Below are 23833 nucleotides of genomic sequence, written 5' to 3'. Positions count from 1 at the left end.
TTATATATCACATTTTATTACTACTTGTTAAAAAGCAGTAAATAGAATAGAAATTTTATTATGTTTATTATATTATTATTGTGTTAGACAAAATATTTATGGTTGAAATTACAATCATATAATTAATAAAAGTGATATCATGTAATTGAATTTTCTTTTAATGAAACTTCAGACAAAATTATTTTTAAAGGAAAAAAGTAACAGTATTTTATGTTTATATTGCCTGTTTTTTGTTTTTTTTCTTCGTCAAAATGCATTTAAAAATTTTCTTTTCTTTTTTAAAGGATGACTGGTAGCATATCTCTTACTACAGCATCATTTGAAAAAAGATACAAAGTTTTATCTTCAAGTAAGTATTTAAAAAAATTTCTTTTTTACATCTAATTGCATTGATGTGAAGTACTTATTTATGTCATTATTGTTACAAAATATAATACTTGTTATATTTTTCACTTGAAGTAAAGAAGTTGCTAAGCTATTGAATTTTAATTAAAAATACAAGTTTACTATTAATTTTGTTCCATTATGTTTTTTGCATTCTGATTAAAGATTTATGCAATTATGACTGAAGAATAAAAAGAGTATAAATATAAGCTTAAAAAATATGTGTGGTGAAGTTATTTTCATTTTTATTTGAAGAAAAAAATCTCATGGTACAGTTAAAATAAACATAATAACATGATATTTATTATTTTTAGAATTTTTTTTTGTTTCTTGCAAAAATGCTTATAACTCTCAGTGCTGATATAATTTCTGTAAATTATTTTAATCATTGAAATCTTTTCAATAACATGTTACTCAAAGTGCTAGTCTCAGAAAACATTTTATTCTTTTTAAAGTTGAAAGGCAAAATTGAGGCTCTAATGCATTCCTAAGAATTGCCAAGATGTAGATGTAGTACAATTTTTATTACTCTTTATTAAGTTGTGTTTCTTCAAGCTATTTGTATTTCATTCTTCGTTAGGGCTTGAGCTATGCCTTGGAAATTTTTGCCAAAATCTCCTTTCAGATTTTTTAGTATTTAAAAGGAAAAAATGTAGAAAAAAAAAAGAAACACTTAGATTAAGAAATGTGTCATTCAAAATTAATTGTTAAATTAGTTTTTCATAAATAAATCCTTTGTTTTTTTAAAAATTATTTTCAAATTTTGGACAACAAAAAGGTTATTCTGTTGAAAAAGAGAAACAAAGAAATTCTCTTTGAATAGTGAATATCTACTTAGCAAACAATGCCTGGAATTTATGTAAACTGTCTTTTAGATAGATTGGTTTTCAATGAATTGTCTTTTTGTAACATTAGATGCTTGAAAAATGTGTACTTGGTGTGCACATATGAGTGAAATACTGTTTGGTAAAAACTATGAGATAAGATTTTTTAATTTCCAAAAAGCATGTCTAGATGTTAAGAATGCTGTTAGAATAATTTTTATTGTTTATAGTAGGTTGAAGCATAAGAAAGGAAATTGGATTAAATTATTGATAATTTAAATATGTTATAAAAATTATTAATGAGATTTAAGAACTGATAAAGATTTAGTCCTAAATTTCCAAAGGACCTAAGATTTAGACTAGACGTGAACTGTCTCAAATTCTCATTATGATAGAGAATGGATTAATTAATAAATTTCATTTGGATGAGAACTAAAAGCCTAATTTTCAAATTGTATTCATCTTACTTAATTTTTTTTACAATGATTTTTTTTAAAAGTTTTTTTTTTTGTCCGTGCATTTTATTTCATATGCCTCATTTATAGTTTTGAGGATCTAAAAATTATTAATGATTAGTTTTCTCTAGCAGTGACTTTTCCCATTAGCTTTCATTTTAAAACTAAATAAATGCACATACTCACTTCTTTTTTACTATAGAAATATTCCCTTTTCTTAGTTAAAAAATGTTGTGAAATACATTGTATTAAAATTTCCAAGTGTAAAATAAGGATTATTATTAATTGAAAAGGGAAAAACAATCAATCATTACTTCTATATGGAAAGAAGGCTTCAAAAGAATATCAGTAAAAAGTACTATTGTATAAACTATTTATAAAATTCTTAATCATCTGTTGCAACATTAAATAAAATAATAAACCAAGGTTTACTATTTAAAAATACTAAGAAACATACTGTTTGCAAGCTTTTGCAAATGCATTTTATTCCATGCCGAAAGGTTTGTAGAACCTTGTATTAAAATTATTTAATTGGAAATAAATATAAACACATTACGATATTTGATGAAGCATATGTTTATCTAAATGACTGCAAGAACAATAAGTCTATTTATTATTGGAAATAAAGTGAAATATTGTTCAAACTTGGTTATATCGATGCAAAGAAAGTCTCAGTAAGGGATTTATGAGTGTCACAGGATTTTCCTATATTTGGATACAGTCTGTCATCCTATTACTACAGAGCAGAGATCTATAAAACAGGATTTGTTGTGACCAATTCATATGATATTTACCATCCTGCTATGTCAGTTGCCAATTCTACAGACTTAAACAGTTTCTTTGGAGAAATCGGACACCTCCCCCTTCTCCATAGGCTCACAATGTCAAATCAGTTGTGTTCTTGAAGTTATCATTCTCTGCTAGCTGCTTTCTTGTTCACAGAGGTTGGCCCTCAACCTCTGTGAACTCAGAGGCCCTCAACAAGACTCAGGTGTAGCTTGACCTCCTCTTCTCACTAACATCTGGCATTCCAGAAAACTGAAACTCGGACCCTACTTAATTATTCCTACTTATATAATATCCAAATGTTCCCAATAAATAATTCTTTTGAATTAGATGTTATATTTTTCATCTTAATTATTTAACTTGTTTTATCCATCAAACTAAGTTTTCTCATATTAACAATACCTGCCAAATTGCAGGACAGTTTATATTGTCCAGCTCTCATCACCCACAATTTCCAACACTGCATTATGCAGGAAGCACAAACCAGAAGTTGAACCAACCTTTAATTTGCATTCTGTTTACATGGCTTAAATGCTTCTTTTCCATCCTCATGGGAATTTTTATTCTTTATTGTGGGTGGATCCAGTCCACTAATTTACCAAAAAGATTGCAAACTTCAGCCAACATTATTTATTGTCATATCAGTTAAAAAAAAAACCTATCTTTCTGCTTTACAGAACTATGTTACAACTTCTGCTCCTCAGATATAAGCGAACTTTGCAGTCACAACTCACTCCATTTCTTTATTGCTGCCATACCACACGATGTGCTCATTTTAAACTGTCATCTCATTATTGTATAATTCATGGAATTTGATTTTTTTTTACAAATTTATTTGTTGACTATTAGGCTAATAGCATATATTTAATCATGTTGCCTTGGTCCAGTAGTCCTAAGCAGCTACTTCATGTGCCTTATTAGAAATTTGCATTATCATCACAATTACATACACACAGTGATGAATAAGAAATTATAAAATTTATATATATATATATTTAAAAGTGTGTGTAATATATTTCTTAATCTAATTTAAATCCTAATTAATTTCCTAATTTTTATCTGAATTCAGCACATATTAACTTTATTCTAAAGTGTTCTCTTATTTCCTAATTTTATTCCTACTTTTCATTTAATTAATTCTACACAAGCCCTGTGAAACTGCTGGTCTTAGCATTGTCTTATGCTCTGAGTGAAGGGACTAAAATCTTTAATGCTTACAACATTCTTTTAAAGATATCTAAGATTCCCTTTCCTAAACTGACAAGAAATCCCCATCAAAATCTCATTGTAAAACCACTGAAAGGAAAAATTTCTGACTCTTTTGCATTTGTATCTGAATGTAAACAATCTTCAGTTTTATTCATTGCTTCTTGTACCTAAAATTTCTCCTGTAATAAAGTAAATCAAAGTTAAAAATTTCAAAAGTTTCTTTGATTTGGTCACACAACTGCTAAAATATGTTTATATATATGTATTATACACACTGTGTCATTTCAATACTTTTACGTTTTGAATTTGAATTCTGTCAATTGATTACTTAAATTTTACAGTGCATTATTCATCAAGCCCACGCAATTCACCATATATGTCAGACAGCCTAGGTTTGCGAAGAAGATCTAGCTATATGCAAATTAATCAGCAGGCATTTAGGTGGGTGTTGTCTTCAGACAGTGAACAGAATGCATCTGTGAGAAACGAATTTTCATATGATCAGGTATGCAATTTTGACTATGTACTTGAAATTTTTTTTATTAAAAATAATTGATAGACTATATTTTACAATTTTCTGACTAATTTTTATTTTTTTTATTTTTAAAAAGTCAATATCATTCTTAGTATGCGTTACATGTAACTCTAAAAGTTTTATTATGTTTTGGTAAATACCCTTTTTAACAATGTTTCTGATATGAAATAACCTTTGGTTTAAAGCTATATTTTAAATATTTTACAGTGGGAATATATATGTATATATTCTTTTCATTTTGAATAAGTGGTTTGATAGCTTAAATTATGACAAGCCTAATTAAAAGAAGTTCCTGTACTTTTCCTTTGCTATGTTTTTAACTAGTATAATTTAGAAAGCTAGTAGATAATTTTCAATAACATTAGCAACAATTTATCTCATGATGCACTTATTTTCGTTCACATACTACTCAAATGTCAATTATCATAAAAGCAACTTTCAAGATTCTAAAGCTATTAAGAATATTATTGACTTAAAAAAAAAATATCCTGATTTGCATTCTACAGTTGTTCATTTATTCTATCTTCTACTTTACTAAAAACCATAAGTGTCTTATTGATTAAAAGAATTGTCTACTTATAATTTGCAATATTTTTTTTATCAGTTTTTATTCTTGTCACTTTTTTAAAAAAATTATTTCTGTAAGCATTGGTTTAAAAGATACCTTTGTAAACTTTATTCAAATGTTTGCTTTCAGACCCCAAGTATTTCTTTGTGTTATTCAATATTAAAATTGCACAATGATGACAAAAGATGTGCTCAATTTTTGATGAATCTCAGTGATCGTTTATTAGGGAAAATAAAGATGAAGCGTTCTGGAAAACTGCCATTAGAAGTTGATTATGGTTTGATAATTAAGTGAGTTATAGTTTTTTTTAATTGAAAATAATATAATTATGGAAATTCAGTGGATGTTTAAGAAAAGAAAGAAATTTATCTGTTTTATCATAAAAAAGAATCTTTAGTTACAATAAAATTTATTTGTTGTAATGGTCATTCTCTGATAATGTTTCTTGAGCTTTCTCAATTTTTAATTTTGTTTTAAAGCAGACATTTTATCACTTCAAATTAATTTTTCAAACTAAAGAACATCAAATTGGACCAAATCACAACCAAATTGAAAAATAATCTATATGTTGTCGCATTAACTGACAATAAAGTGGAAAGGTTTAATTTAAAAAAGCTATTGATGAAGTTTTATTGAAATTTGTAGATTCTTGATAATTTTCTGATAAGTTTTTGCTTATGAATATTTAAAAGAAATTGAAATTGGGAATTTTATAATCTGAAATTTGCTCTACTTAACTCTCTGTTTGGACTTCTAACTAATAGTTTAAGAAGTGATTTTCTATATCATCTCATAAATAATTTTTGTTGTCAGTGTAGTAAAAGTATTAAAAAATTACATCTATGAAAGTAAATTTTACAATTGAAGTTTGTATTAAAATATTTATTGATAGCATAGAAGAATTTATCATTGATGTGATGCATTTTCAAGCATCTAATGGCATATTATCAAAAGAAATTCAAACTTCCTTCAAAATTTTTTTATGAAATACTTTTATTCGTCAAATTTAAAACAAATTATTCAATCATATCAGCATGAAATATGTTTTATTATATTTACTGTGATAAGTTAATGTTCTTTCACCATCCTAATTTTATATTATAAATTTTGAAGCCGGGAAAAAAATTATAAATCATGATAAAAGTGATTTTTGCTGTAAAAAGTGAAAAAAGTCATTGTAGAAGAGTATTTAAAAAATTTGATTTTATAATTTGAACTCGCATAGGGTGCTTGGATGATTATCTTTTGATTATTTTAGCTCTTGTTCACATATGAATTTATCTTTAACATTAATTTATGCTCATTATTTTCCCAGCCATTTTTTTGATTGAGTAATGGTTAAATTAAAAAAAAATTAAAAGCTGAAATTCATTGTCCTATTACATAGCTTTTATTTCTGTTTAGTAGTGGGAAATCAAGATCTCAATGACTCTTCTTAATTGGTGTGCTTTCCCTTTAGTTAATCTGAAATAATGAATATAATATAACCTTGAAGAACTAATTTTTAAATAAAGATGTTTTCGAGACATTTGGTTGTGATAGAGAATTGTATTTGAATGGATAGGTGGGGTCTGAAATTTTTTTTTCTAATACTGAATTTTTAAAAAAATTTTTTAGTTTTATAGCATTGAATGATTGACAAATATCTGTGGAATTAATTATTTTAGGTTTTAGATTTTTTAAAATAATTAAAAACATATTTAAAAAAATATATTTGTAATTTATTTCTGATTTGTATTATTATTATAAACCTGATTTCAAATTGTAATTGTGTAATAAATCATATTGTTTTAAAATTCTGGTTAACTGTCACAAATATTTTAGAAAAGTGTGTTAGTAACTTATTATGAAGTTCAAAATATTTTTCTATATCATAATTTTGTGCTGTATCCTATTTTGCAAAAACATTGGAAAATGTCTGAAATATATTGATATTATATAAGTATGTTTTATTATAGCATGATGAAATCCTTGTTATTAAATGCCAAAATGAAATGCCATCAAGTTCAGGATACTGAAAGTGAAGCTTTAGCCGGCTTATATTTTCAACATGCAGATGTTATAAATTTACTAGTGAATGCTAACTGCAGACATCTCATACCAAGAGAAGCTCTGACAAACAGTGATACTGTTAGGTAAAAAACAATAACAACCTTAAAATAGAAAATTGATTTTTTAAACCTCTATTCTAATTATTTTATTATTATTTGTAGGAAACTACGTGATAAATTGCTAGAAGAAGAAAGAATGTACTTGGCTTTGGAAATATCAACAAAATTTAATTTAGATAAAACAGGTGTATGGTCAACGTGGGGGTTATTTTGTTTAAAAGCTGGAGATTGGTCTACTGCTAGGCAGAAATTCCAACAGTGTCTCAAGGTTTGTACATATTTTAATAAATATTGGCAAAAAAAATAACAACAACACCAGTCATTTTTAATTTGTTGGATTAAAAACAAGAGTCTGTCACTTAAATCTACTAATAAACTATAATTTATTGGCAGTATATAATGGATTTTAATTTCCTTTTTATGAAGTTGTGCATGTAGTTGTTTGTTACAAAAAAAAAAATTATTTTATTCTTATATTTAATTACCATTTTTTTGTTTTGTGTATTCAATATTTCTTGTGATTTGATTTGTTAAAATTGCTAATTAGAATTTATTTAATTTTGCTTTGATATGTATTTATATATTTCAATTTGTTGATTAAAGATTGTTATCAAGCTTTAACAGAAATTACTTCTAAAGATTTATAACCTCATCCATTACAAAAGCATTGTGATAAGTTATAACTAATGAATGAAGAGATTGTAATTTAAATATGTGTATGAAATATTAATGTTAAATGTATATATGGTAAAGCTGTTTCTTATTTCAACAGGTAATAAATGACAAAAACGATCGTACTAAAGAAAATCCATTGCTAAATAAAATTTTGAAAGTTCTAGAAAATTCAAAGTATCCAGGAACAGAAAAGGTAAATTAATTTATTATTAGAATATTTTTCCCTTGATTATTTGATCTCTAGTTATTAAAAATATGAAATTATTGATTTGAATCTTTTTACTTATAGGCTGCAGATATTTTTAAATCATTGTCAGCCTTGAGGAACATAAAAATGGGCATTACACAGGTACATCAAAAATTTTATTCTTATAAAAAATTATTTCCCACATTAAAATTTTTTTAGTTTAAATGTATTAATTCAGCTGTTTTATTTTCGACATTATGTATATCATTTAGTATGAGACTAATATTTTAATTAGATAGGTAAATAAAAAGGAAGTGATTGTAATTTGGCATCTGTTTTGTAAGAAAAACATATCTATACAATAATGTATTACAATTTTCTGATCAATAGTTTAAATATTCCTTCAGTAAACAAGCATTGAACAATTTTGATTTCAGTTTAATAATCAATTTCTCTTATTGTAGCTTTCCTATTGATATATCTTTTTATACATTCAGTTTCTAAAAAATATTTTCTTTAAAAAGGTGATAAATACTTTTTAAAAGTGCTATTTGTTTAAGAAACATCCTTTTTTTAAAAATGGATATCTGTCTTGAAGTATGGGAGGGAGAGGGATAGGGCAGAGAAGATGAAATACTTTGGGTTTTAAATTAAACCTATTGTACTGATGGAAGAAAAAGAATTATAGTCTCCATTTACATTGGTAACATTTAATGTTTTGCATTCATGCATATATTAATTGGTTTTGCATTCATGTATATATGAATTGGTTTTGCATTCATGTATATATTAATTTTTTCATGTCCATATCTGATATCTGTACAAATTCAAATAGTTTAGATTTTGTTGAGATTTTAATTAAAAATAACCATTTCATTGTGTTGTAATTTTTGATAAAAGCATAGAAAATTTATGAAAATCTCATGAAGAAGGCAACAATCTTTTGTTGTGTAACCAACTTGTATATTTATAGCATCTGTATTCTGTTTAGTATATGTTTTTTTTATTTGTGTGTATAATAAATACGAATGTAGAATGTTTTCACTATGTTTTTATTATTTAGAACCTGGAAATGTTTATGAGGGTATATTATATAGTTATGGGATTGCAATTATTTAAATTTTATTTCATCTTTTATGTCAGATTGTAGAAAATGATAAAGAACTGATATCTGCTAATAATTTCTTTCAACACTATTTTTTGTATTTGCTTTTCCCCGAAAACGTTTTGGAATAGAATTTCAATGTTTTCAAGATTGAATTTTATTATTCTTGAGTTCTGATTAATTTTGTTTTATTTAATTATTCTTTAATATTTTTAATATCTTTAGCACTTTTTTTTTTGTTTATTTCTTATTCATTTAGTCATACTTAATTTTCTTTTAGATGTTTATGTTTGACAGAAATCATTATTTTAAAAAAATTCAGCTTTTTTAAATTCCTAACCTGTGTTTGATTTCTTGTGACCACTATTTGTTTCAAACTGATTTTAGTAATTATTTTTCATTTGTTTATTTGTGAACATCATTAATGCAGAATATTCCACTATAAGTGACAAAATTTCTTATGGTGCTGCATATTTGCATCTGAAGTTTGAACTGCAAATAATATTTTTTTTATTTTATTTCTCAGCCCTTAACAAATGTATGTCCTCTCTCACTTCATAACAGTGCTGTATCATATATAAAAGTGCTGTATCATATATAAAAATCTTGTGTCTGATAAGGGTTAATCATTCTGCCAGTGTGCGTATGAGATTTTCTTCTTTAATTTTTTAAAATTAATGAACATATCTGAGATATTGTTAATGGGGTAGTAGCCTATTTAGCTGGCTATATCTTCCTGTAATATAATAATTATCATTTTTTGTGATACCTGATGTGTATGCGATTATGTGTGTGTGTGTGACTGTAATTTCATAATGATGAATTTTATGAATATTTTCCCATTAATTTAATTAATTTATCATTAATATGATTTGGTTACTATAAATTTGATTTATTTTAAAATTTCATATTCTTTGTATGCTAGAGAGAAATATCTAGATTTAATTCAAATCAGCAATTTGCATTTGTAGTTCATTCACTTTTTATATTTCATTTATTCCAGTTTGAAACAGAAATTTCGCCTCTGAATGAAATGATTAAAAAGGAATGTCTCTATTACCTCAAAGTGTATGGTACCCATTTTAATACTGTAGAGTTTTATCATAGGCATGGATTATTTAGTGAAGCTATGGAATATATAATACAAATGGTAAGTTTTAAAATTATTCATTGTCATATAATATAGCATATAAGTTAATTGTAAGAAATTAGATTTGAAACAGGAACACTTCTATTACCAGATGAGTCATTTTAAATTATAGGTACAACTGCAAATTTGTGTATTACTTTAAAAATTAATTTATTAAAAATGTTGTTACGCATCAGTTTCTGTTTTTTTTTATTCAGAGGATGCATTTAGTTTTAATATTTATTAGTTTTTTTTAATATAAAATTACATTTTAGATATATTTTTCAAATGAATTCTATTAGCAAAATATACCAAATCCAAATAAATCAAATAAATCTTAAGTTAAATACCTCTCTTTTTGAATCCAAGTTTCCTTCAGTTAAGAATTAGAAAGGTAATATATTTATAAAAATTATTTTATTAGAAAATAATTATGTAAAGCCTAAAAGAAGAGTAAATGAATGAAACAATAAATAATGAATAAGCAGTCAAATTCTGTCTAAATATATTTATTTACTTTTAAAATAAATATGACTAGTTTTAAAGCTAATTCTTTTGTAAAAGTAAAATATATAAGAATATTTATGAGAGTAATTAATTTTTTCCTGTTATTTAATTAAATATTGTTACATTTCGAACAGGCTTGGGGATTGAATACATTTTAATAAAGATGGTGCAAAGAGAAATTTATTTGAAGTAGTTATTTTCAGATATTTACAGTTATCAAACTAAAATTAATATAGGCTTCAATAGACTGACTACAACTATGACACACTAGCTCATACAGAGAGCATGTTAAAAACTGAAGCTGCTACAGAGCAACTCAGCTTATATTCTCAACCAAATTCAACATTACCATCACAATCAGAATCAACTACAATTGTGTACCAACTTTAAACAGTGAAAACACAACAGCAATTCTGCCTCATTGGAAGTTGAAAGCTGGCTTTTATGTCTCTCAGAAAGTTCCAGAAAAACATAGTAATTTCAGGGCTGCAAGTCACCACATATATCCCAAAATCTGTCGCCAAATCGCCAAAAACCCAGCAAAGAATCCAATTTGTAGAATTCTTAATAATATTTAGCTAAAGAACTAAATAAGAAAAACTAGGGTGAGAAAATATTAGTGTCTTCTGTTCCTAAGAAAATAGTGAAAATATTAGTTAATAGTGAAAATAAGATTAGTTATTTCACTAATTAATCAATTATTTGATTTCTTTATTCTAAAAATAATTCAAATAAGTTGAAAGAATTTAAATTGGGCTCTTGAATTCTTCATTTATTATGTGTGTCATAAAAAAATGAAAACTTAAAAAAAAATACTCAGTTAAAAAAACTCTGTTTTTCCTCATTTGATGGCACCTGCTAGTTAAATACTAAATAAATTATAAAACTTTTTCAAAATCATAGATGTTAATTTATATATATATATATATATATATATATATATATATATATATATATATATATATATATATATATATATATATATAGCATTTTCATGGAAGTGGCATTATCACAAATGCACAGTATATGTTTTAAAAATATCTTTTTTTCTATTGATTTATTTATAAAGCATTATTTGTTGAAATATTTTTTTTTTGTTGTTGCAGAAATGTGATTCAGATGTATTTATTGAAGCACTTTTTATGCCTTGCCTCAAAAATGCACAGATAACATCCCTGAAGCAACTAATATTAAATACTGATCCATCAATGACAGTTTGGTCTTCTTATCTTTTTGCTACATGCCGATATCTGGAACGTTTCAGGTTCTCAATTGTCTTGTATGAGATTCAGGTGTTTATGGAGGTTAGGATTATATTAATTTAATGCATTTTTCACCACCCCTTAAAGTTTTTTGTGTAATTTCTTTATTATATTTCTAATTTTTTTATAGGATTTTGTCCGTGCTGCTAAAAGTTCCATAAATTTTTACCTCGCACCAGCTCCATGTTATAAGGCTCTGTTTGAACGTCACCATCACTTGCATAATGCGAAGAAGAATTATCATAAATATTTGTCTTATAGTAAAGGCACTGTTGGTGATACTGAACATTGGAAAAAAAGGAAGAACATTAAGAAACTATCTGACCAAGAAGTAGAAAGGTTTGAGAAGTTTTATTATTTAATTTATAATTTTTGTTACCTGTTCTATAAATAATTTATATTTGGATGCACATATTTATAATTTATTCTAAACTTTTGAAATTAATATCACTAACATCTTTTTTTTTTTACCCTTGTAAATATTAACTATATGAAATTAATAAAATAGTTTTTTTTTTAAATTATAAATTCCCACACCAATCTATCTTACTTGAAGGGATGTAAAACCTTGTGCAAGTTAGCAGGTAGAAGATAAGGCAGTTTGTGATTGCTGCAGCTAATGAGATACATTATTGGTAATGGGATAAAAATTGTTTGATTCTTCCTATAAATGGAGCATTCCATCTTTGCCTGATTACTATAGAATTCCATTACTTTTTCATTATATTTATGTATATTCATCTCAATTTTTCATCTGTTATTTTCTTTTTTAAATCATAATGTTCAAAGAGATTATAATTTATTAAAACTTGAATAATGATGCTTAACATTGATAATATACAGGTGGTTATCAAAATAATGGAAACATCTGTGAATAAAAGTGACATTTTTCAATTTGCTTTGTAAGTATTAAAATATAATAATAGTCACCAGGTTTTTTTTTATATAAATAGCAATGTTTATATTCTGGTAGTATGTGTTAGCTTTATTAAAGTTTTGTAATTCTTGGATTTATTTCAAAAGTGTAAAATGTTAGATCTCTCAGATTTTCAGAACCCGAATTGTAGGAGCCCGTCTAGCTGGAGCAAGTGTGACTGAAACATCTCAACTTTTTAGGCTTTTCTAGAGATGTCTACATCATGATACAGTGTAATACCTGATACAGTGATACAGTATGTGATGGTAGCATACACACAGCGCGGCAAACAAGCTCCGCAAAGCAAAATAGTGGGCGGAAAGAGAAGCTCAGTGAAAGAGAGACAGGTATTGAAGTGGATTGTAATGTCTAAAAAGTGAACAACTTGATAAGTGGAAGAAAGTAATACGGTTTGATGAATCGTGTTTCACACTATTTCCTACAACAGATGGATGTACGTTTGGAGAACACTTGCACAAGGGTATGATTGTGATTGTCTCCTTCCAACTGTCAAGCATGGAGGTGGATCTGCGATGATATGGGCATCCATGTCGTGGTTTTCTGCTGGACCAATCATAACCCTGAAAGGAAGGATTATTGGGGAGAAGTATAGATAAATTTTAACTGACCAGGCCCATCCTATGATGCAAACTGTGTTTCCTGCAGGAGATGGAAATTTCCAGGATGATAATACTGCCTTGGCATGCTCAGTCACCGCACCTCAATATAATTGAGCTGTTATGGTCTATTTTAGAGTGTTCAATACAGAATCAATATCCCCCACCAGCATCTCCCCAGAACTTTTACAATATCTCCTGGTAGAATGGTACAAATGGTTCCTCTAAATACCATTCAACACTTGTATGAATCGATTTCTAGGCAAATCCAAGTTGTGTGACATGCCAAAGGCCTTCTTACACCATATTGAGTCTTTATAAATCTACGGCGTTTCTGTTATTTTGATAACCACCTGTATTTAGCATTAGTAGAATAATTCTGTGCAGAAATTTAAAATCCAAAATAATTTGGGATTTTTTTTAAAAATAATAATAATTATTTCAAGTCAAGAATATAAAAACAAATATACTGTCTCACTTTGATATCTTTTGATCATTCCAAAACATTTTTACATTAAGTTTTTAATATAAATGCAATAAATAATATTTATAATATTTAATATTACAAATATATTAATATTTATAATAATAATTATAAATAATACTGAAATCTTATATTTATTTGTTATAGATTTCATTATATTATATTTTACAGTTTCTATGCACTTTGATTTATTTAAATTTTAACATTACCAAAATTGATCAAAATCTTAACATAATACAAAATTCTCCAGCTATTAAATCATATTAAATATTTTGTTCATTATTTTTGTAATTATATATTTCTAACACTATTGCATTATTAAATTAAGATTATCAAGTAATTTAGCTTTTTTTTTTTTATGAATTTTATTTGTAAAAGACTTTTGTTTTACATATTTTTAACAAATGCTACAATTTCTCAATATGATCCACTAGTTTTGATGCTGAATAACTTATAGATTCAAAGCTTAATGTACAGTTTCCTGCAAATAATGAGCTATTTTGTCTTGAAAATTTGGAGAGGAGGTTGGAGCTCATATGTCATCCTCGTCATCTGACCATGATTCAAAATTATGAGGTCCATACTAAAATAAAACATTAATGCAATTAAATTCATAAAAAAGGCAAAAACATTGAACATCAATTTTGGAAAAATTAATTATCACTTAATTACAAAGTCTCCTTTTAATATTTTGTTTTCCTTTTTTTTTCTGTGATTCTCCTAAGAATAATCTATGCAACAATTTTTTTAAAAAACTTATTTATATTTTTGCTATTTCTGGTTGTTATGTCAATGACTGTAATAATTGCCCCATGAAAAATATATACACACTATGTTTAGTATAGGTAGAATTTTTTTTCTTATGTTAAAGCATTGAGCTTTTCAAAGTTAAAATCATATTGTGCATTTTATGGATTTAATATTTTGCTTGCTCCTTTTTCTGTAATCCTTTTGTAAAATTTTTTAATAATCTTCCATTAAAAAATATTTAACAAATGTGGTTTTTTATTAAAGTTTTAAAACTTTTTTTAAGGGAGAAAATTATATTTCATAAATAACAAACAATTTTGATTTCTAAGATTCTTCTATTCATCTCAGAATTTTTTCCCCCCAGCTATATTCAACTTATTACCCTTCAAGAAGAAGTTGCCAAATTTCTCAAATTATGTGAATCTCAGAGTAATCACAGCTTCTTGTATGAAGGAGATTTGCGTTCGGAGGACAAATCTAAATGTCCTCCCACACTCTTTGGAAATGCTCAGATGAAAAGTGCAGTGGTTTCAATGGTAAAGTATATTTCATGTAAAATATGCATAAATAATTCAAATAAATAAATATGTAAATAATTTCAAATTAAAAATATGTGAAAATTATGGTTTCTCTTTTTTTTTTCTTTTCAGGTGCTTATTAATGCTGTGAATGTTGATGATGGATTTGAACTCGCAATCAAAATTTTAAAGGTAATTTTTTATAAATGCTATTTTTTCCAAATTCAGATAACATATATAAGCTATCTGTATGCACATATAGCCTGGTGTCATAGTGGTAGAACTTCTTGATCTCAACACACAGGTCTGAGGTGCGATCTCGGGCAGGGCAAGGTCGACTCAACCTTTCATCCCTTGAGTGGGTTGATAAACTGAGGACTAAGTAAGCTGGAATATAAACCCTTGGGAAATAAACAGTGGTGGTTCCACATTAAGCTGACCACCTAACCGGGACATATGTCTTGCACCCCTCAGTCAAGAAAACAGATATGGGCACTGTTGGCCTTGGCCCACATGGGCTGTTGTGTTGTGAGTTTAGTTTAGTATGCACATATAGACGAATAGCTGTTCGCTAAGGATATTGATTGCATTTAATTTCAATTAAATTTCTCAGACATCACTTTATAGCCACAATTCCATTAACAAACTATTTGTGAGCCTCAAATTATCATAAACATTAAAGCTGTGCTATTTTATCGCATCTCGCATACGTTTTGACCATAGGGTTATAGCATAATTAAAAATATTCCATAAGGTTATAGACCAATTAAAAATATAATCGTCTTGTTCATCTATCTTCTAACTTTTGCAGCACTGTATTTTAATTTTTTTTTATTCGTTATGTAACTACACAGATATTGAGCTGAATCTATCTACCTTGGCTTTCAAAAATGAAAGAAAATCATGCAATTAAATATTTGGTGAAACAACAGTACTAATATTTGAAATTTCAGGGTAACAATGTAATTTATTGTTAAAAATTAAGTTAAAAAAGTGCCAAAATTCAAAAAAGGTTTGTTTGACTATTAAATAGGTTTGATTAAAAAGTTTTTAAAACTTTGAAATGGTTTGGAAATCAATTGCGTGTAGTAATATTTTTAGAAATTATTGTAAAAAAAATGCCAAAATCTTTTTTATTTTTTAATTTATTAAAATTCTAATTAAAATTTAAAAAAATCCCCCCCCCCCCAAGTTGCTCATCACAACTCTTCAAAGTATATTTGCATCTAATTTGGTTGCTCTTCGTCAAATGGTCTGACCTATAGAGCACTAACAAATTTTCTGGCATATCCTTTCTGCACTCATCTGATGCATTATAAAAAATATTCTTAAAATGAAAGTTTTTGGAAATTTATGTAAAAGTACTCAGTAGAATTCTGTGACAATAATTTGAGTCTTGAATAAAACACTCAATATCAAATAATGTAGTTTTTTGTTGAAATTCATGAAGTCATTTCTTTATTTAGCTTACTTTAATTAACATAACATGCCATTTTGAAGCAGTTTGAGGTCTACTTGTGTATGGGCCTCATAATTTTGAATGAAAAAAAAAATCATTTTTTTTTTTTTCAAACTTCCCCATCTCATCAATTTCTGTTTGTTTGTGTGTAAAAATGATTCTGTTTTCCATTTTAATCTAGTTTTATTTCCTTTTTTTTTCTTTGCTTGCACATATTAATTTACTACTGGAAATTTATATAGATTTTTTTTTTTTTGAAAATATATTTTCTAGACTTTTAATTTGAATGCCCAGGAGATTTTATGCAAAGTTGGGAGAGATTTGGTAAAAATAAAGCAGAAGTATCAAATTCCTCATTATTTGGCTTGTGTAAAATGTGTATTCTTTAAAATGGTACGAGTGGATGATGTAATATTAGAATGTGTTTCTGCTGTACATGCCCAGGTAATACAGTCTTTTAATTTGGTTTTATAATAGAGTAAGCAATTTCTTAAAAAAATTTTGTAATTGCTCCTTTTTATAAAATTTTATAAAATATGTTTTGAGCTACTTTGCTGTATTATGAAATTTTGATTCTGTTTAATAATAATGATTAACATTTCATCTTGAAGATTATATATATCTTTTCTGTAAAATGTGAAAATTTTAAATTTTAAAGTGTAAAATTAAAGTTAAAATTTTGAATGTAAACATTTAAATTTTAAAAAATAAGATTAAAATTTTAGTTTTTTTAATCTTTAAAGGAAATATTTTTTCTTTAAATTCTATTTTTGTTATTCAGGTATTGGAAATACTGAATTGCATGTACATTGTTTTATTTATAATAAGATAAGCTGATAATGTTATGAATAATTTTTGCAGGCAGTTAGAGTTTTTCAAATATATATATCCTAGCCAAATTAGACCTAAAATTTTTATGCTTATTCATTGAAATAAATGTGCTATAAAAATGTCAAAGAGAAATAACTATTTAGTCTTTCTAATAGCCTTTCTATCTTGTCATATTATTTTATCAAAATATTTTCAAAATATCATCTTTATATTATGTAATTTTGCAAACATTATTTTAAATGTGTGTACTGAATTTATTACTTGTTTAATTGCTTGCTTTATTTCCATATTTTAATAGGGTGGTGAGGTTGAAGAAATTATAAGAATGCTTACTAGTGAATCAAATAAGGTAAGACTGATTGCTGCTTATATTTGATTAGTTTGTTATGATTACCACTTTCGTTTTTTATATATTTTTCCCAATTTTATCTCCTTTACAATAACAATTGAAGTATGATGCCTTTTTAATGTTAAGATCTCTTTTAAATGCTAACCATTAATCTATTTACTACCTGCTATTTAAAAGAGCGGTTCTCTAAAATTCTAAATTCCTTTTTAACCTCTAATTTAATTTTTATTTGAAATAAGGTTATACTTTATTGATTTTTTGCTAATAATTAAAATTTCATGCTATGACTATGAATTATATAATTGCATTTTCTTATTATATTCTCCATTGATTTATTAAAAAAGACTTAAGCTTTGAGATATACTCTGCAATTATCTAATGAAAATTCCATTCCTGATTGAAATAAATTGTGTAATACATGATTTTTTTATTCTGTGTGTTATTAAGACTTTTAAATAAAAAGTTTTTGGTCATCATAAATTCATTAGTAATGATAATACAAATAAGTGATGAGTGAATTCTAACTGGTTTTTGTAATATTTTCAGTGCTAGATGTTAGATTCAATCATTAATTTTTTTTTTTTTGAATATGCAAATAAACTTCTATTTAGCACTGAATGGTCATTGTTAAGTTGGCTATATGGTGTAAACTGATAAAAGAAATTATTTCAGAATTTTTACATTTCATTGATAAATTTTTATTTTAATGAAACTAATTCTTTTATGAAAATTAGTAATATGATGTTGTTTCATATAATTGAAGGCATTCATAATTGTACCAAAGCTTTTTTCATGTAAAAAATTTCACAATAAAATCCTGTAGGATTTTATTTTTTTGTATAATTTGATTATTGTTTTTAGTACCAAATCTTTATCAACAGATTCATTTTTGTGCATCCTTTGTATATGGATTAAAGAAGATTTGAATCTCTAGTTGAAAAATTGTATATAAGATATTGTGTCATGATAATTTTTTTGTCTTTTTTTATTATGTAGTTTTAATAACTTTTAATTATGCATTTAAAAATGCATCTAATATTGTCACAGTTCGTGTAACTGTGAATTAAATAATTCAGTATCTAAATTAATAAGAAATAATGCCATAAAATATATTAAAAAACATTTTGAAGTATTTATAAAAATTAGAGAAGAAAATTGTGTGAAAATAAAATATATAATATAAACTTTAAAAAAAACATATAAAACATGAAACAATAAAATATAAAACAAAATATGAGACATAATATTTAAATATCATTGGAAAGCTGTTTTTTTAAAGTTGTGTGAAATCACTTTTTGAACAGTTTTATTCTTCAAAGCCATTGAAGAAAAAGCATTGACATTTTGATTAATTTTTCATTGAAATTTTGGAAGAGCTTTTATTATTTGAGTACCTGTCATTTGAGAAGTAACTATTTGTTTCATTTGGCAGCTCTTGATCCAAAAACATGACTAGTACAGTATTTTGCATGAATTTTAGTCATTTAGTATCTCGGTCTATTAACATTATGATCAAATAGTAAAATATTTATTTATTTATTTTATGCATATTTTCAGATAAATGCTTACTTAATGTGTGGCAAGTTGAAATCAGCCTACTTATTAGCCATTAAACTGAACAGCGCTCTGGATGTACGACGTATCATGATAGCAGCTGAACAATGTGGACAAGAATCCATTCAATCTATCTGTAAAAAATGGTTAGAAACTAGATCTATGAAACTAAAAACGAAAGAAGCAGCTTCTTTCCAGTAGTGTGTATGTGATATATTGATGTATTTTGTAGAGACAAAAAAAAAAAAAAAAAAAAAAAAAAAAATGTTTTAACTAAAAACGTGCCTTATTAGTGTGAAAAACTATTGTTGTATTTTAATGAGTGATAATAGAATGTACAAATCTTTTTACTTGAAAAATTGTTATTATGATTTTTCTTTTAAAAGACAATATGTGTGTGCCTAATTCTTATAGACAATGTACATAATGGAGTATCTAATGCCAGTCATTTGTTACTTGTGTAAATTTTTGTATTTGATTATATTGTATATTGTGTAATTATGTTTTATAGTGCAATTGGATGCCATAATAAATGTCAAATATATTTTTGAGCGTTTTATAGTTTAAAGATTATATTTATTGAGAATACTGAATACACATTATATTACTGTTTCATGATAGTTTGAGTACTTGTTAATTATAATCAAGAATTGCATGGTGATTACACATGCACTAAATTTATGTCGATAGCTATCACATTATTAAAAAATCACAACACAAGAATAAATTTGGACTCTTTTTCCTTTTATTCTGGTCATCATTGCTTAGCAGGCGCTGCCCTGCTACCGCACACACACTCGCTCACACTGCACGATACACTGAAGTGTTTTTCCCTTTGCCGCAAGAGGGCAGCACAGTGACAGGTCGGAACATATGGTAAACTGTCTATTGTTATTTAAACAGCATATATCGGAAAGCTTCCATTTTTAGCTTTCATTTTTATTTCCTCGTATACGTTATATAGAGAAAGTACAGTAATCGGCAAAAAAATAGAACTCGAGATTTTGACGAATCCTCACATTTTAACCCTTTCTGGGGCCGTGGGAAGTATGCTTCCCACCAAATTTATCAATCTTTGTATGAATTTATGTAGGTTGGCATAAGTTCTGAAAATTACTTTTAGAAAGACAGAAACTTAGATACTTTAGTTCTTTATTTTACACAAAATGATGTGACTTGATTTGATACTTAATTATTAATTATCCAAATTAATTAATTAATCAAATTAAATTTATCTAATAAGCTAAATGAATCCCATTTCTAATTCTAATTTCAAGCCTAAAAATATTTTTAACATATTATGACTAAAAAAAAAAAATTAAAGGGTTAAAGCTCCCTGAGATCGAAAAACACATTTTTGGGAAATGTCCATTTGTCTGTCTGTGACAAAAATAGCTCAAAAACGCTTTAAGCTAGACATATGAAATTTGATATACGGTCTTTATACGAAATTTGTAGATTTATGTCGAATTTTGAACAAAATCCGTTCAGAGGAAGATTCTTTGTTAAGCTGTTCGAGTATAAGCATGATTACTATAAAACGAAGAGAGCTATATAGATTAAATTTGGTGCACATATTCAACTTCTATTGTGTAGACACCTATCAAATTTTGTGCCAAATCCAATAAGAGGTTGACCATCTGTCGGTCTGTACTTTTAAAAAAATGCAAATGTGATAACTTAAAAACGCAATGAGTTAAATATATTAAATTTGATATGGGCTTGACTACATTACTTGACTTGATTTATGACTACAAATGTAGCTTTTTAACACATTTTTGTTTCAGTCGATTGTGAAAATCACATCTAAAATACAGATTCGATTCTCGGAAGTTATTCACTGCATGCCAGGGCTTAATATCCAAATAAGTCGCCAAGGGTGCATGGTATATTGAGCAAAAATACTAATTCACGCCAAAGATTAGTATTTCGTAACTATTGTACGTAAATGCCGTGCAAGTTGTTTTCTGGTACAACGCCTTTACTCGAGAATATGTAAGAAAAATTTGGGGAGATGTACCTCTGGTGTATTTAGTTATACAAAGTAAATGTATTATAATTGTCAAAAAGATTCAAAGTCGAGATTTTGACGAATTTTTACTTTCGGATCTTCTTGAGTTAAAAAAGAAAAAAAAAACCTTTGCGGTATTGTGTGTGCATGCGCTGACTCAAAAATGTTTTGAGCTAGACAGATGAAGCTCTACATGTGATCTTTAAACCAAATGTGTTTATTTCTATTGAATTTTGAACAAATTTATTCAAAAGAAGTTGTCTGTCCGAGTACAAGTGAATACACTAATTATAAAACGTAGAGAGCTAAATGCAGTGGAACCTCGCTTAATAATTGCTCCCTAATTTTATGCGTAATGCAAAACAATTGTTAAGGGAAACAATTTTTTTTCTGTAGGAATCAATGTATGATACGAAATGTGTTCCCTTTCGAACAAATACTCAACGGATTTATAATAATGTAATTTATTTTTAAAAAATATTATACACATTTTTACATTTTATTTTTTTGCGAGTAAATTGTATAAAGACGTTTGCCTTTGACTACGTTTCACAATTTGGCGAAAATAAGACACAACACCACCGTTAAATGAATTTGTAGCATGTATACATATTGTTTTATTAGGATTGTTCTTCTCAACGTAAGATGCAGTAATTTCGAATGCTTTAAACTTCTCCCTAATTTCACTGGTAGTTTGTTGCTCTGCTGAGCATATTTTCCCCTTCTCTTCTGACCAAATCCCCAACGTTTTTTTTTTTTTTTGTGTGTGTGTGTGTTTGTCACGGAATGCAGTTCCATATGATCTTTGGTAGTTATGGCTATGTTTTTTTTTTTTCTAATTTAGTGGATGTCATTGCTATTTAACTCAAGCCCAATAACCGTGGATAGAGACGCAATCTCATCGATTAAGACACCATAAGCATTTGTTCAATCTCCTCGGAGTCGCATTCGACAACGCTTTCCGGCCGAAACTTCTTTCATGTTGATATAAGAGTTCTTTTCAAACGAGCCGGCTTTCAACATAGATTGATAAGGCCAATGGCATTATAATTAATAAGGCTTAATGCTTCACGATATCTTCTTATCACTTGTTCTACGAAACCTTGCTAGTTAAACGAGTCACTTTTTTTTACTTTTTGTTTTTCATCATATGCGATTCAGTCGTTATGAGAAGTATTTGTTTAGTGAGATATAATAGTAGATAAAATTTGCACACAGGTTTAGCATCTAAAATATAGATCTGAATCATATTCGGAACCAAATCCATCAAGTGATTATTTATCTGTTGGTTTGTACTTTTGCATGCAGAAATGCGATTATAACTTAGGAGAATTAAATTTAATTCACAGTTTTAACCTCAAATATGTTGATTTTTATCAAATTTTGAACCAAATCTTTCAGAAGGCTGACTGTTTGTCGGCCTGTAAGTTCATATGCATTTAAACACCCTGACTAAAATAAAAGAAATTTAATCTTTTTATAGTCTGTATTTTCTGTAGGCGGTTCAAGGTCACATTTTCTACCGCGTTACTGGTACCAGACAACCAATAACGAGGTAGAAAATGTGACCTTGAACACAACCTTCGTAAAAAGGATCGAAGGGTCGTAAAAAGGTACGAAGGTCGTGCCTTGAACCGCCCATTGAAAATACACAGACTATAATACTATTGTAGTACTACGTCAAATTTTGATTTCAATCGCTTGGAAAAATGGCGTCCACAATGTATATTCGATTTTTTGATACTTGCATATTGGCAGTATGCCGGCGATTAATCTCTAATGATCGCAAGCTCGATTCATTCCAGAAATTGATTTTTCGTAACTATTGTTCACTATTTGCATGCAAATATGCAAAAACCGTTTCTTTAGCTACATTAAGAAGCACACAACTTTCATGTGTCGAACTCTGAAAATAAAAATATGAACACTTGCCGGTCTTGCCCGAGATTCATTATTTTATGCTTTAGTGGGAGAGGGGGGGGGGGAGGAAAGAGTAACATCTTTATTACAGAAATGCAAAAAAATTTCGAGAAGACTACCCTATTTTTATTTCTTTTCTTGAAGCGATAAATAAGAAGGAATAGTAACAACAATATCTTTTTTAACCCTTTAAAGGGCCATTTTTTTCTAGTCATATGTTAAAATATTTTTAGGCTTGAAATGAGAATAAGAAAAGGGGATTCATTTAGCTTATTAGATAAATTTAATTTGATTCATTAATTTATTTGGTTAATTAATAAAGTATCAAATCAAAACATATCATTTTGTGTAGAATAAAGAACTAAAGCTTCTAAGTTTCTGTCTTTCTAAAAAAATTTGTCAGAACCTATCAACCTACTTAATTTCATACAAAGATTGATAAATTTGATGGGAAGCATACTTCCTACGGCCCTAGAAAGGGTTAAATCAGTCAATTTTTTTTTAGTACAAATGTATTGAAAAACAAAACGATATAACCCCTCCCGTCCTCGATTCTATGAATAATTTGGGGCATCCGATGCTCTTGTTTCGAAATGCTATTTAATTTTAGTTCCATTAAGGCTCCGTTTGAAAGCAACACCAGAGCCGTCATTTTGAATAACGGTCAGATGACGAGGACGATACTTG

The 23833-nt window shown here is 27.2% G+C and overlaps 1 protein-coding gene across 1 annotated transcript in view; it reads left to right on the top strand.

Moving 5' to 3' along the window:
* Positions 1-19495, top strand: part of LOC129981163 (zinc finger FYVE domain-containing protein 26-like) — a 70190-nt gene extending 50695 nt beyond the window's left edge. The window contains exons 29-43 of the mRNA XM_056091878.1: positions 285-349; positions 4000-4163; positions 4891-5051; positions 6720-6896; positions 6975-7140; positions 7645-7740; positions 7837-7896; positions 9843-9989; positions 11582-11779; positions 11868-12076; positions 14869-15040; positions 15155-15214; positions 16755-16925; positions 17611-17661; positions 19219-19495. Coding sequence (XP_055947853.1) covers positions 285-349; positions 4000-4163; positions 4891-5051; positions 6720-6896; positions 6975-7140; positions 7645-7740; positions 7837-7896; positions 9843-9989; positions 11582-11779; positions 11868-12076; positions 14869-15040; positions 15155-15214; positions 16755-16925; positions 17611-17661; positions 19219-19416 — 2095 coding nt within the window. The 3' untranslated portion in view covers positions 19417-19495. The remainder of the gene's footprint in view (positions 1-284; positions 350-3999; positions 4164-4890; positions 5052-6719; positions 6897-6974; positions 7141-7644; positions 7741-7836; positions 7897-9842; positions 9990-11581; positions 11780-11867; positions 12077-14868; positions 15041-15154; positions 15215-16754; positions 16926-17610; positions 17662-19218) is intronic.
* Positions 19496-23833: the final 4338 nt, after the last annotated feature.

This window comes from Argiope bruennichi, chromosome 8 (genome assembly GCF_947563725.1).
Source record: "Argiope bruennichi chromosome 8, qqArgBrue1.1, whole genome shotgun sequence".
In the NCBI taxonomy this organism is placed as follows: Eukaryota; Metazoa; Arthropoda; class Arachnida; order Araneae; family Araneidae; genus Argiope; species Argiope bruennichi.
The sequence above is the reverse complement of the archived record's forward strand: the minus strand, read 5'-3'. Positions and strand labels throughout refer to the sequence as shown.